We start from the raw sequence: 15,481 nt of genomic DNA on the forward strand, positions 1-15,481 counted from the left end.
ACCCTTTTTGCAATACCCTGCTGTATTCTAACCGTCACTGTCCCCTGCAGGTGGAGCTGACGGGCTCGGCCTCCCTCGGGGCGGCGTCTCGCGCCGTGTTCGTGGAGAAGGTGAGGGCGTCCAACGCCGCGTGCCAGGCGGGCGACTTCACCACGGCTGTTGCGCTCTACACTGATGCTCTGACGCTGGACCCTGCTAATCATATACTGTATAGCAACCGGTAAGATTTTTAAACTTTTAATTGCTAGAAACTTTCTAGAAAGTAAAAAAAAACATTGGTTTTGGACCTTCACTTTAGCCCTTTTACCAGTACCATGTAGTCGAAGTATGTCTATACACTAGCGAAGAATGAAAAAGTTCCAGTCATATATGAAACCGCAATGGCAGTTGGAACTTTTTCATTGCTCACGAGTTTATGGCCATATGACTGATATTTCGACTGTTTTAGAACAGTCGAAATATGGCCATAAACTCGCAGTTTTCAACTCGTGGTAAAAGAAGGCGTTATAAGTGTAGCTTATGGTTGTGTGTCTGTCTGTGCAGAACTATATCAGGTCGATGAGCTGATTCAGAAAAATATTTGAATGTAGCACGTAGAAGAACGATGGCTCCGTTTAACATCAATAATTAGCTTGAGTGATAAATTATACCAAAGTCACATGGGAATGAAAATATACTTGGAAAATAGTGTCAAGGTAGAAAGTACTGGAATGATACTATTCCTAATAAGTATTCTGGTATACCTATACATATTCATACTCGGTGTTACTACAGTGCTTACCAGTGACAGATAAATATCGAATTCTCGGGCTTGCTCTAAATAACTGTCATATAGCTGACATTGATAAAAGTACTAGATTATTTAGACGATATTACACTCTCTAGTCCATCTAGATTGCTAGATACTCGAGTGTGACAAAGTATGTCGCCTTTTTACTTCTTTATGACTATCGCACGACATTCCTGAGTAGGTACATCTGATGTATGTATGAATTTAGACTGCATTCCATCATAACTATCTACATATGTTATTTCTAGATTCATCAATATTTTAACCTGTATTTCTATAACCCATTTTTTACATATCAAATTTTTTATACTTTCATACATTTTGCTGGAAAACCTACCATCGGAATGTCACTGATATCCAACTAATAAGGTTGCATTCACAGGTCAGCGGCGCGGCTGAAGCAGGGGCAGTTCGCGGCCGCCCTGCAGGATGCCACCAGGGCGAGGGAACTCTGCCCCAACTGGCCCAAAGCTTACTACAGACAAGGTAACATTTACAATACATAATTATGCTCACGACTGTAATCCCCAAAGGGGTACATGTTTATACTCACGTGATAGGTTTTTGAATGAGTACGTAGCACTTAGGATACACAACTAGAATCTAGATGTGCAGGATTCCTCACGATGTTTTCCTTCACCATAAGAGCTTCACGCTATCATAAGAGCGATGCATATTATAGGACTCATAGATAGATAAAGATAAGGTAACAATGATGTAGATTCTGAAGGCAGAAATTCTAATTTTAACGCTGACACACTAAAAAATTTGCTAGCATAAAATGACATTTACGGAAACAACCATAGAGTCGAATTTTAAACAAAGCAATTAAGGTTTTGACAGCTCTAAATTTAGAATTCCTGCCTTCAGAATCGACATCGATATCCCACAATTAAGTTACTCAAACCTTTCTGCTAAAAATATATAACACCAGCTGTAATTAAAGCCATTATTTCTCATTAGCAGTAGTTACACACTAAGAAAAAGTTTCACTCACCAAAATTTCACTATCACATCCATCAAGCAAAACAAACGCTATCATTACACGATTAAATAGAGCGTAGTTATATTTACTTACATAAGGCTATTATATGCATTATATGCTCTCGCATTAGTGAAAGTCACGTGACGTCAACCACTACAATGGAAAGTACGAATGTTACAAAATGCCGCTCAGTTCACATGCAATTAAGTATATTTATACATAGTTGGATTTACGCATTAGAATCAATAAAGTAGTCACGCGTTACGTCTACACGCAATACTTTATGGGTTATGGTACAGGAGCTCTTGTTTCGCCAATCATTAATTTTAGCGTTATCGATAGGTTGGCTGCATCTGGTTTTTATGTATTACATAATGAAAAACCGTACCTACACATTAAATCCTCCTCTAATTTAAAATATTCCAGTGAAACAGATTGTGCATTGCATCCCCCCCTTTGGTAGTCCTACTTACAAAGACCTTAATGCAGAAATCGATCCCAATTTCAAGAGCTACAATAAGCTCTACTAACCACTTAGCTGTCCGTGAGTCCACTTTCCTTACATAAAAAACCCTTTAATGCAATGGAAGCTAGCCTAAAGCTTACTTATAAACTTACTTATAAAAAATCAATTGGCCTTGTTTACATTTCTAATGACCTTTCCAACCCTCAGGGGTGGCGCTGCAATGCCTGGGCCGGCACGGAGAGGCACTAGCTGCCTTCAGCTCGGGGCTGGGGGTGGAGCCTTCGTCGCGACAGCTGCTGGCAGCCCTAGTGGAAGCCTCGCTGAAGAGTCCCCTGCGCTCCACGCTGGAGCCCACCTTCCGCCAGCTGGAGGCCATGAAGCTGGACCAGTCGCCGTTTGTGCTGATTTCGGTGAGTCATAATAATATGTATGTAAATATGTACATATCTATCTATCTAATTATGATAGTCTACATCCCCAGTAGGCAAACTGCATACTCGTTGCTTAAATAGAGTCCATATTTTCAGTGGTCATTGTGTTTATATAGTTTTCGTTGTTATGCGTTCTTTTGGTGAATGGCAACAGAACGAACATTAAAATTTACTTTAGTGGCTGTTATTCTGTCTTGTCTAAATAAATCTTCTTAAACAAGCCAACATATAAATTCAATTTTATTTCAGTTCTCGCAGGTCTACACTTGATTATTCAATAAAGTCTAGTAACTTACCAACAATAGTGCTCAGAACCAACTGCGCCTGAGTTCAGGCTTTAGTACGATCTAAATGGTCCATTTAACCACAGTTTACTTTCAATAAAAACGTAAACTTGTATCGTTGTTCCGTTTTATTGTCAGCCGTAGAGAGGAGACATAAAATAAAGTTAATTTAAACAAACCATTGTAGCTTACTAAAAAAGGAATATTTAAACGTTGTCAGATGGAACGTAAAATGCTGTGTGAGTCGTGGATACATCCTCGAAAAGATTGGATTTAAAGTTTTTTGAACTGTCAACAGCATCCTGTGTAAACTGCATCTGATGCAGAAAACTCGACTGCAGTCAAAATAATGTGAGCCACTAAAGTATAAACTGACGTCCATATATTGCATAAGGTATTGATTTAGTATCGACATGAATTTGTCTATATTCTTCCAACTCCATTCCTAAATGTATAGTCATATACATAAGAAAGAAAATGATCTAGGAATGATCTTGCTACAACAACTAACTGACTACATTTCAAATTGCCATATTTAGACATTCTATGCAAGAAACAGCGTTGTGCTATATTATTAAACTGCATAAGTTAGGGACTCACGCACTAAACATCGTTTGTGTGGTAATAAAGAGTAGCAGCGCACAGTAGCTGTCTCGTTACCAGCGGCCTAGCTGAATGGCGAACATCTCCTACAAGAACAAAACCAACGGCCGTATACAACTACACATCCCGATGTCCAGACGCCCTTCAGCCGGCCCCATTAAACACCCCATACAGAACATTTGCATACATTCCGGCCATGTCCGCGACGTCTGCACATTTTTCGGCGCATTAAACCGGCAGACAATGGGCTGACTGATCAAAGAGGCCTAAATACACGGGCGTCCCCTGCGCCGCGCATTTACATACAATCTGCGGGACAGTGATCGGCAGCGGGACGTGAATACTCAAAATGGCGACGACGCCACCACAAAATGGCTGACCTTATTATAGCTTTATTTGGTTTCCGTTTGTGATCTCCAATTTGGATCGATACGGGGTCGTGCAGTAAAATTTTAACACTTTTCGATCGATTTCAAACGCTTATAATAATATTTTCGCACAATCTGAATGCACTGGGAGCGAGCCAAATGATCGACTTTCAACTTCTGGGAATGAGACATAAAAAGTTTTACCTCCGATTTAAATACGGCAGTATAACTTTATAATGCAGCCGTGTATATTTTAACCCTCAATTATTTACGTATTATAGCAGAATCAGATGTCGATGGGACAGTCAGTTTTTGTGTGCCGGTGTCCCTTTGTCCTCTGTTCGTTTTTGCGGATTATTTTTGTTGTTTTAAATACGAAAAAAACCAACGTGGGTGTTCCCAAACTCTTGAGTGTTATAGCTCGATACTTCGGTCGAGATAAGTTCAAATCATTTGCAAATGTTTATTGCGATAATGACAGTAGTAACGGGTTTGGGATTCGCTGCGCATTTTTTGTTTTACTTGAGTATACAGAATTCAACATATTTGAACGCTGAACTTTGAATTTGAATTGTAATTGTTACTTTATATAGATAGTTTTATAACATACTGTACGATACCTCTGTGGGGCGCCATACTATTTGTATACAAATCACCAATTTAACTGTGGGTTGGATAATTATCACGATGGTTAAAGGCCAGTAGCTCGCCGCTCTTGGTATGTGGTCGTATTATTTTGAGCTTCACAAATTACGATTGTAATGGCTAGAGTCCTCTATGTTCTACGTATTTATACATGTATTATATTGACAACTTGATAATAATTATTGTAATTATGTATCTTTTATCTCTGATAGTCTGGAATGTGTATCTACGAACAGTCAGCTACATAAATATACATATACTTAGAACACTTTCGTACCTTCTGAAAACCAAGCTTAACTACATGGTGGTTTTTAATCGTTGTATTTTCCTATACTATCTCAGCTTTATAACATCCAGGTTTGCTGCTCCAATTTACACGGTAGCTCAGCCAGCCTGTCTGAGCTGAAACTAGGGAGATACGTACAAATGATCAGTACCTTCACTCCCTTTCAGAATTGAATAAAATAAATACTCTATACTTATGTGTTGGCCCCCCCTTAGAATATAATAGATCTCCTCGTACTCCCTGTGTACTAATGCTCCTGTTCCTCAGGTGGTGGGGCAGGAGCTGCTGGCGGCGGGGCAGTACCAGTCCGCGGTCACCGTCCTCGAGGGCGCACTCAGGATCGGATCCTGCTCACTCAAGCTGCGGTGAGTCCCTACGTCATCACTGTTCAGTACCTACTGAACCATATACAAGTCATTATGTCATTAGTACTGGCAACGCCGTACAAAACCTGAGGAGTGGACTTCCAGTTGCTACCGCGCTGTGCGCTGCACATACTTTGTATCTTTATTAAGTTATTATTATTCTGTGGTCTCTGTGGTGGCCTTAGACGGGTCGCCGGTAGTGGCTGGATGAGGACGGCCGAGGACCTAGTGTTGTGGCACTCCTTGTGAGAGGCTTATATCGAACAGTGGATGATTATTGGCTGATAATTAGTTTGTGCTCAATAAACCCTATTTTACAGTTCACTTAACCTATGTGTGTTCTTTGAACCAGCGGTCACAACAATCACTAACCGATAATCGTCAACTTCTTACCATAATCCTGTCACAACGAGCGACAGACTGCATCACAACCTTCGATATCCAATAATCAACCACTTCGTATCGTTTTCGTTGGGCTGGCATACGTATCTCTTTTGCTGACTGTACCTATGAATACTGTGCTCAGACGTCCCCATCCAACCACTGCTAGTCATTTACGGTTACTTTATAATAATATGGTCCTCGGGCTAGCGGGGTGGAGGGTTAAGAATTAGATATAGTCGTAATAACCATACTAAAATACATAATAATGATGTTTCCCATGTACCTTCTATATTACTCTATCATGCCTGTAATCGTGTAATGCTGGAGCCTATACTGAAAGAGTGCCATTTCATCTCGGAATCCCGACGACACAACTTTTTAAACCAAAGCACAGCTTCAAAGCAGAAGTTAGTATTACGTGGTATTACCAATTAAAACACAAATCTAGATGGCTTGCTCCCACCAAGAACTAAAATACTTAAATTTCTTTCCCACCACAATAATGTGCCTCATTTCCTGTGCAATTTTAGATGTCCTAAACACGCGGTACTAAGATAAAGATTAGTATCGGAAGCTGAATTAAATTGCTATGAACTTGTCGACGACTGCCGACCTCAAGTAAAGACAAGAATTTAAACAAATTGTCTACAATGATAATCTTGAAGGAAACTAATTGTTTTCGTTTTTCTTGAAATTTGTTGCTCTTGAAGGAGCAATTAAAATTTGGTAACATTGATCAATTGCAGTTTTATTACCTTTGATTGTATTTATTAGTCGCAAATGAATTTTTCGCATTTTTCATAACATGTTTTCAAAGATTACGTTAACTATCAAAACTCACACTCTGCACACGGAAGGTATAGCAACAGTATTAAACAAGGAAATGGGTGGAATACAAAACGAAGGGACTCTATGGGTTCAGTTTTGGCTATTATCCACTATACATGGTCTAGAATAAAATTAGTCCGTACATGGTCAAGCTATTGCCATTCTTAAAGCACTAACTGGTTGCATTCTCCACCTTTGCAGAAATTCTTAAGAGGTGAACTTATTGGGCCTTACCACAAAAACTTCGACAGTATTTAACAGGTGTTTAGTGCTGTAAAACGCCTACAAAATCTGTCAAAACTTAGTTCTAAACACTTGGTAACAATGTTTAAAGTTCTTTGTGGTAGTACACATTAAGGGTCTTACCACAAAAACTTAGACAGTGTTTAACAGGTATTTAGAGCTGTCAAACGATTACAAAATCTGTCAAATTTCGTTTTAAACACTCATTAAACAGTGTCTAAAGTTTTTTGTGGTAGCACAGTAAGTTTCGAACTCGAGCTGTTCGTTTTTTAGTTCGTTTGTAAACTATGGTTGGAAGTTAGTGGCTGCCTTTAGTCTCCTGCTAAAATATGCGTAATATTGGTTTCAGCTATAATATGTTTCGGTTTGTTATTATTAAAAATGAATTGCAAGATTAGGTGCCAATTTCTCCATAGTCGGTTAGAGCATAACCAGAGAGTAGTGGTTGACTTTTGACACATCTGTCATGAATTTTATATGGAGATGACGTATAATTGATAAATCAATCCCTGTCGGTTAGATAACCGACTATGGAGAAATTGGCACTAATGCTATCACTATTGCCCAACAGCCAGGTTACGGCAGGTGGGGGTCACTACAGAATCTTAAAAACGAACGACAGACCTTGGCCACCTCCTTCGACGATGTTAGGCTTGGTTGGAATTAAATATTATTTTTATACTCACGAAAAGGTTAAAACATCGAGACGAAAGGAGTTGTTACAATTATCACAACACCCTGTATTATGGGTTTGACAGTTAAATAATTTATACCTACTTAAAACAACGCTTTATCTGTCGTGGATTTTGACATTTGATTTATAAACGAGGCGTCCGCTCGAATGAAGATGTTGGTATAAATTTACTGTAGAATGCACTGTCAAGTTTTAATAAGGGGAGCTGGCAGATATACAATTAAAATGAAACTAGAATTATATATTGTGCATGCCCTTACTACCGCGCTATTATGCATGTAACGGACAACTAACGGAAGATATCTCGAAATGACTTAAGCCGACTTGCACAAACATATTAAATGTAGATTAAGTGTCAAATCTCGATTTAAGAAACGTGAATCGAGATTTAACACTAAATCTAGATTTAATATGTTCTTGCAAGTCGCCCTTAATGAAATATAGTGCAAATATTTGCATTTACAGATAACATCCAGTTGAAGACGTTTTTCGACGAAATGGCGTAGTGGTTAGTGACCCTGACTACTGAGCCGAAGGTCCCGGGTTCGATTCCCGGCCGGGGCAGATATTTGTTTAAACATAGATATTGTTTCTCGGGTCTTGGATGTGCCCGTAAAATGGCAATAGGCCCGCCCCCTATTAGATTGGGACCAACATAACACTTTAGCGAAAAATGGGTGCAGCAATGCACCTCTGCCTACCCCGCAAGGGAGTACATTAGTACAAAGCGTTCCACTCACAAAATGCCGACAACAAACGACTCCAATTTTTTCAGAGATTTCATTTAAAATTGGAACAAAATAATACCGATTTTATTTGGTAATATCCTGATGCTCTGTTAAATGTACTTCAATGTTGCAGAACACGGCATTAAGCTAGCCTTTGCCGTTTAGAAGTAATTTGGTGCTTTTCTCAGTGGAACCTTTTCATTGCCCGTGAGTGTATATCTACAAACGAAATTAAACCCGAAACAAAGGACTTCAGATGAGCACTTAACCCCTCAGCGGTCTAACCGCATATTCGTCCGGTGCTCAATTCTTTTTTAATTGTGTCTGGATTGCCAGCGACCCAGGAGTTAATCACAGGGTCGACCAGGCTCGGTGTAGTAACGGTGGCGTAGCGTGCGAGGGCACAATAAGCTGGGAATAACCCGGCGGTACACAACTTACGATGATGCGCAGAGTACTGCTGATTGCGCGTGTGCAAGAGGGTTACTCTGTACTGTCGAAAAAACGAACTACGGAGAGCTGTCGTGCAATCGGCACGTTTTATACAACGAGATAGAGTCGTGGCTCGCGCAGCTGCGCTCCGAAACTTAGTTTTTCGTCACATATAGAGTGACCCCCCGGAGTTGTATCACTGCTGGAACGACGCTATTCTGATAGAATATTATGATTTCATAGCCAATATTGCAACCTGAACCTAAGTACTTCTTATTTGAGACTCTCAAAAGAATGATTAATTTGCACGTATTTGCTTTTAACATAACGTTCTTAGCTGTGCATGAGACAGCGGATCTCGTTACAAAGATTTTCACAGGATATATTTTCGGGAATATTCGATTTACTTTCCACATTGTTTATACACGTAAATTTCTACAAAAAATTGGAAAAGAAAAAAAAAACGTATTTTCTCAGTGGAATTTCAAGTATTGTGAATAATTAATTATCATTTTTGGATACGAGATTTGTTTAAAACCTAATTTGTAACATACCTACTCTAAGATGCATCCAACCAAGTAAACATCAGCCAAATCGGTATCAACAAACTTCAAAGACGCCGGCGAAATATAAAACCGAATTTAAAATTAGGTGTAAATCTAATTCACTTATCTCGCTTGAAGCATTTTTCCGTTGCATCAAACGAACGATTCCGAATAAGCATCGATTCGATTCTCTCGAATGCATCGGTAATCGGTGGATGGTCGAAGCAAGTCATTAACGGAGGTTTTAATGAGCTCATAAACCTGAGACTGACCGATAGCGCGATCGCATTCCGGCCCCGGCTTTCATAAACACTCAAATTGGGGTGTCGTAGTACCTCTACGTATATACAAAAATTGTATATGCTATGTATCTACAGGGTGTTGCAAAAAGGGTATACTAAGCCAAAACCTACATGTGCAGCATGGTATATCTCTGCACACTGCAGGTTTACTCTAGGTTTCGGCTTAGTATACCCTTTTTGCAACATTCTGTATATGTTATGGGCTTATGGTAAACCATTGGTAAATCTTTGCATAATATGAACGCACAATATTCTCGTTCTCATGTGTATTATTATTGGTTTTTGTTTTATCTACTAATCGAAACACACGTCGAATACCTGTGATACATTGCCATACATATTATTAGTAGGTAGTGGTATTTTTGAGTAAGTAAATACGTTAGCTTGATTGTACAAATTTTACAGGATATTTGATGATTTCATATATCGTGGTTTCACAGTATAAGTCGGAAGACTAACATATCTCGGAGATCGTAACGTTTGCATTAAACAATAAATACCTTCTGTCAAGAATATTTCATTTCACGCAACCAGATGCTGGCTAACGACGTCATTAAACAACTAGGGCCTACTTAAATCCATGATTTGATCCGCCCCTTATGCCCTGAATAAAAAATGCGATGACATTACAATAAAATAAATAGCTTCAATTACGTCCCAAATAAATCGATGCGACGTCGTCAAGAGCCAAACGCGGTAGGACGAGTGTTAAATACAGTAATATCTCCACATTATCCCGGGATGGGAACGCAGGCTCCCCGATTTACATTCGCTCAATATAATAAAACCTCTTTGAATCCATCGCTTTTATCTTTTTGGTTGCTACAGTATAGAGCGCCTCACTCGCGACATCATTCGATTTTTAAATCGAGTGACTGTGAATCGAGTAGTCGGGGCGGGCGACGAAACCCACACCTCGGCGAGATCTTATCTGTGTCTTGATGGATCGGATCTGTGGTCATACAGCCCTATTCTGTGGGATCGGCTCAATGGGGTATTGAACCTTTTGGAAAGTGATTGGAGATAGAAATCTCGGTTGGACTGTGGAAGGCTACAGTGATTTTAAATTATGTTTTCTGGATATTGAAACTAAAATTTTAGGTTCAAAGATTTTGTAACGTTTATATTTGGTATTTTTTTTTACTTGAGTTTTTAATATTCCTTCCTAGGTACTACAATCGTTTGGTAATAGTGATAATCAGAAATGAAAATATGTATGTATTCGGCACTAAGTACTTAACTATAGACCTATTAACAATAAATGCTTGTTTAGTTTTCTTATAATTATATTATTAAAATAAAAATATCTTCTTTTTACCAGAATAAGGCCGTGTTTGATGTCAAAGATACCATATTCTAAAGGCTCGTGTCAAATTAACCACTCCGTCGTGATTCATTAGCCGTGAGGGCAGAAATTAAAATATTTATCTCGATTTATTTTATCGCTTTCACACGAGGAATTTAACTTGTTTACGTAACACCAGCGAGTATGTACGCTTTTATTACACAATTATTTTTAAAGGTTCACATAATTAAAATCGATTTATAAAAGAATCGATTCATTGAAATGATACTGGCCGCATGACGCATACTGATACTGGCCACTACGAAATTTTAAGCTTTAAGAAACATTAAAATATTATTGATTTTTTAATCAAATTTATTTTGTTGATTTAATTTTTAACAGCTAGTTCAGTAACGTAAAAAAAAAAAGACTTTAACCTTAAATATAACATCGCAATACTTTCACACCCCGTTGAATTCTTTTCTATGAAGAAAAACTCGAACCAAATTTTTTGTTACTCAAAAAAATGCCCTAACTGATTTTTATTTACAATCAACATTTCTACACCATCTCAACCCGCCACTAACCTCCTCTTCCTTACAGGGGCTCCGTATTCAGCGCGCTCAGCTCAGCGCACTGGGCTCTCAGCCAGCTGGACGCGGCCATCAACTACATGCAGCAGGACCTGGGCGTGGCCAAGAGCCTCGGGGACACGGGGGGCGAGTGCCGCGCGCACGGCAACCTCGGGGCGGCTTACTTCAGCCAGGGGAGTTATAAGGATGCCTTGACCGCGCACCGGTACCAGCTCGTTTTGGCTATGAAGTGCAAGGTAAGATGCTGTTTCCTCACTCCATAAGCGCGTTACATCATACTCTCTTGTTGTATACTTGCATAAGTAGATATAGTGGCATAAGACACCCTGTCTCTTATATGCTTCGCATAAGGTATGCAGCGTAGGGCACTCCCATATACGCTTGCATATAGCTCTTGTATGACATTTAGTCTCTCTCTGGGGTGTGGTGATGAGCCTCGGGGACACCGGGGGCGAGTGCCGCGCGCACGGCAACCTGGGGGCCGCCTACTTCAGCCAGGGGAGTTATAAGGATGCCTTGACTGCGCACCGGTACCAGCTCGTCTTGGCTATGAAGTGCAAGGTAAGGTGCTGTTTTTTCGCGAATTTTGAAATTCTGATTTCATTTTCGGGCTTAGATATACCATGCTGCACATGTAGGTTTCGGCTTAGTATACCCTTTTTGCAACACCCTGTATAGTCTTCATCTACTTAGCGCTATGTCAGTGAAAAACGCTAGAGCTAGATTTGCCACAGTGGAGAGATGATTGGCCAGTCAGATTAGTCTGCCCAGGGAGCGCTGAACGTTATATGAAAACAGAGGTGACACAACTCGAGGAGGCTCCCTTTCATAATAATAATATAATATAGCCTTTATTCCCAAAACAAAGTAAAAGATAATAATATCAAAGTTGCAATAATTCTTAAAATTAGTTTACAAATTCATACACATTTTATAAATTAACAAATAAGATTTCATTGAAATCCCTTTCATACACCCGTCATATATCACAGTTTATCACCACAAGTTAAACAGTTGGATTCAAATAGTCGCTGCCGAAATAAGGATGGGAAGAGAAGAAGAAGGATATAATAAATATTTACAGCTCAGCTTTCTTTACTCTGTCGATCAAACGGCTTTTCTAGAGTGATAGCCGATACGATTTGCTGACTGCACAATCACATATTAATACCTATTATAGATTAATATGGTTCTAAAAACCTTTCACAATGGAATATGTATTTAAGTATTTCCTTGGCCTGTGAAGCCTGCAGAAATGCAAGCCACAACAAGCTAGCAACAATATCGACCTACAATGTTGGTAACCTTTAGATTTGTATTATAAATCGTTTCAGAAATACCATAACGCCAGAGTTATTGCGACGGCGCACAATGGTTTGACATATTGCAGAAACACAATAGTTTATTTACATAGGGAATTGTAATAAAGCCTCAGATTACGTATTACACTATACAAAGTTAAATTGAGGTCTGCGCCCTTTTGGCACGGTGAAATGCAAAAACCTACAGAAAGTTATTATAGGTACCTACGAGTGCATTCTGGGTATAAGTCCCCCACTGTGTTTATAAGTACAGAACTGTTTTTAAAGGCACGGTTTCTTTCGTTCCATTTTGGTCTTATATGGGTTAAAGATGCAGTTGTAAAGATTAAGGGAACCTTATTTACAATCCGATATATTTTCCCATCGTCAATGTGGACCCTGCAATATGATCTGCGCGCGCAGCGATCGAAAATAATCATCTCAGTTTTTGAACCGTTAAAGTGGATGCAGTCATAAAATACCTCTTTGTTTACCTACCTCTATAGGTACACATACCTTCCTATTTCTTTACTACTCACTCGTATCCGAGTAAGTTTTTCTATAAAGATGAGTGCGTACCTAGGGTTCCGCTCATCTCGCATAATATTTATTGACCAAAACTCATTTCGCATAACTCGTATGGTCTAAACTTTTTTGGCCGAACCATCACTTTGCCAAGACTTATGTGGCATAAGGCTCGTTTCGTCTAAAACTCTTTATAGGCACAATCTTTAAACACCTAAGTTTCGTTTACTCAAATTTATGTTCGTCTATACCTATGTATAATCTTGTTTCTCCTAATGTTATCTTAATAAATAATATATTAAGTATGTAGTAAATGTACAAATTGTGGTATTTTTCTCCTACATCCCGAAAATCACGATGTTGTATGATCAAAAAATCGAAAGTTAACGACTAATATAATTATTACAAACCCCATGAGATTGAAACCTAAAAATAGGTGCGACGACGAGCAAAGCGAGGAGGAGCGTGTTAGGTGCACATGTTCATCAAAACCAAAGCGGAGCGCAGCAGAGCGGAGCGGAGCGTTTTCCAAACAGTGGAAACAATACAGGGCACCAGTTTGCGCTATGTAGGGAGACGCTCCGTCAAAGTTAAAGCCAAACGAATATTATTACTTTGTATATTATTAGGCTATTCAAGATTTGGCCATACCATTATTAGGCTGAACAATGTTATGCGAAATAACTTTTTACTAAACGAGATTTATGCCATACGATTTTCGGCGTAACGAGACTTTGACCAAACGTTACTATGCAATACGAGATTAGGCAAATAAATCTTATGCCAAAAAAGGTAGAACCGCGTACCTAAAATACACTCACGAGCAATTAAAAAGTTCTAGTGAAAAAAAACACCAAATTAAAGCTATTTCGTTTAAAAGTAAATTGGTGCTCACACAACTTTTTCATTGCTCGGAGTGTGATTAAAGTTCTGTAAATTTTAAAGCAGGTGGCATTTTCAGTGTTTGAAATTTTCATTAATTTATAGGCAACTGCAATAAACTGAAGCCTCTAAACCCTACATACCATAAAGATGTAATTATGGAGGCAAAATATTTAAATGAGGCAAAACTGAATGAAATTCCACAAGAACTTCTTAAATGAGCTTTTGTATTCACAATGCTCACTTAACGTAGGTACTACACACATTATTTTAACACTAATGATTTCCACTGCATACATTCCTTTACACTTCGTACATAGGTAATACTCAAGATAGTTGTTTCAGTAGTATAGTAGGCAGTATAAAATTAAACGACGCTTTTACTCAGAAACTACTAAAATCAAATATACCTAGGTAGCACATTTTTATAGTGTTATGATGACGAAAGCTTTTTACATTATTTAATTCTGCACAGTTTATAGGTTTACAAATATTAAAAAGAAGTCATTAACACCTTCACCACTGTAGCATAAATAATTACAAGTTGGGTCCATCCGAACTATTATTATGGAATGTTAACTATTGCTTGTGTTAATTATTCCATGCCAGCGAAACACATCTTGCATCGAATCATAATAATTATGTTCAAGTAATCTTTACATATCTGTTTGCACGTGGAACTGTCGTGTTTCGTTTAAAACATTACCTTTTGAAAAAAAAGTGAAACTTGTAAAGGAAGCTACAAGTACAATAATGCCGATGGCCGATTCTGAAGACAAACTTTACTTGATTGCCTAACTGCAAATTTGAAATATGGAAAATGAGTTTTACGCAAACAATCATAAATTCAAATTTTGAAGAGAGAATTTTTCATTTTGTTCAAAATCCATAAAGGTATAATTATGCTGATCCTATCGTTCTTAGATATCACTGCATCTGCTATATATTGTTGATTAACTATTAGCTCCTTCCAAATGCTTTAACACCTATGCACTGGTTAACTATTAGTTGGGTGCGTCTTATAAGGTCTCTATAAATCAGTTTTTAAACCCCCAACTTATTTACCACCAGCAGTTTATCGATATAATTATATTCTGCAATTATTTAAAGGACTTATCAATATCACCAGGCTTTTGGTCATAAACTGCCAATACCATACATTTAGCTTGCAGATTATCGCCGCTACAGTGGCGCCGCTCCACCAAGTCGGCTTTATTTAGTCAAAGTTGCAAATTCATTTGCAAATCGCCTTCCATTTGATGTGAGCCGGTGAGCGCTCGAACGACGCGTTTATAGCACAGGGCGGGCGGCCATTGCAGTTGCATCCTGAACTGCCTGGCTATTAGTAATCAACAACGCTGGTTTTACGTTTTAATCTGTGAAAAAATGTTGTTGATGTATATAGGACGACCGAATGGCGTAGTGGTTAGTGACCCTGACTACTGAGCCGAAGGTCCCGGGTTCGATTCCCGGCTGGGGCAGATATTTGTTTAAACACAAATATTTGTTCTCGGGT

General features: G+C 38.8%; 1 protein-coding gene across 1 annotated transcript in view; it reads left to right on the plus strand.

Moving 5' to 3' along the window:
* Nucleotides 1-15,481, plus strand: part of LOC105395130 (tetratricopeptide repeat protein 28) — a 78,426-nt gene that overhangs the window by 26,411 nt on the left and 36,534 nt on the right. Inside the window, exons 3-7 of the mRNA XM_048626151.1 lie at nucleotides 51-220; nucleotides 1,173-1,276; nucleotides 2,449-2,651; nucleotides 5,126-5,223; nucleotides 11,268-11,493. Coding sequence (XP_048482108.1) covers nucleotides 51-220; nucleotides 1,173-1,276; nucleotides 2,449-2,651; nucleotides 5,126-5,223; nucleotides 11,268-11,493 — 801 coding nt within the window. The remainder of the gene's footprint in view (nucleotides 1-50; nucleotides 221-1,172; nucleotides 1,277-2,448; nucleotides 2,652-5,125; nucleotides 5,224-11,267; nucleotides 11,494-15,481) is intronic.

The sequence above is a fragment of the Plutella xylostella genome, chromosome 16, assembly GCF_932276165.1.
Source record: "Plutella xylostella chromosome 16, ilPluXylo3.1, whole genome shotgun sequence".
Lineage (NCBI taxonomy): Eukaryota > Metazoa > Arthropoda > Insecta > Lepidoptera > Plutellidae > Plutella > Plutella xylostella.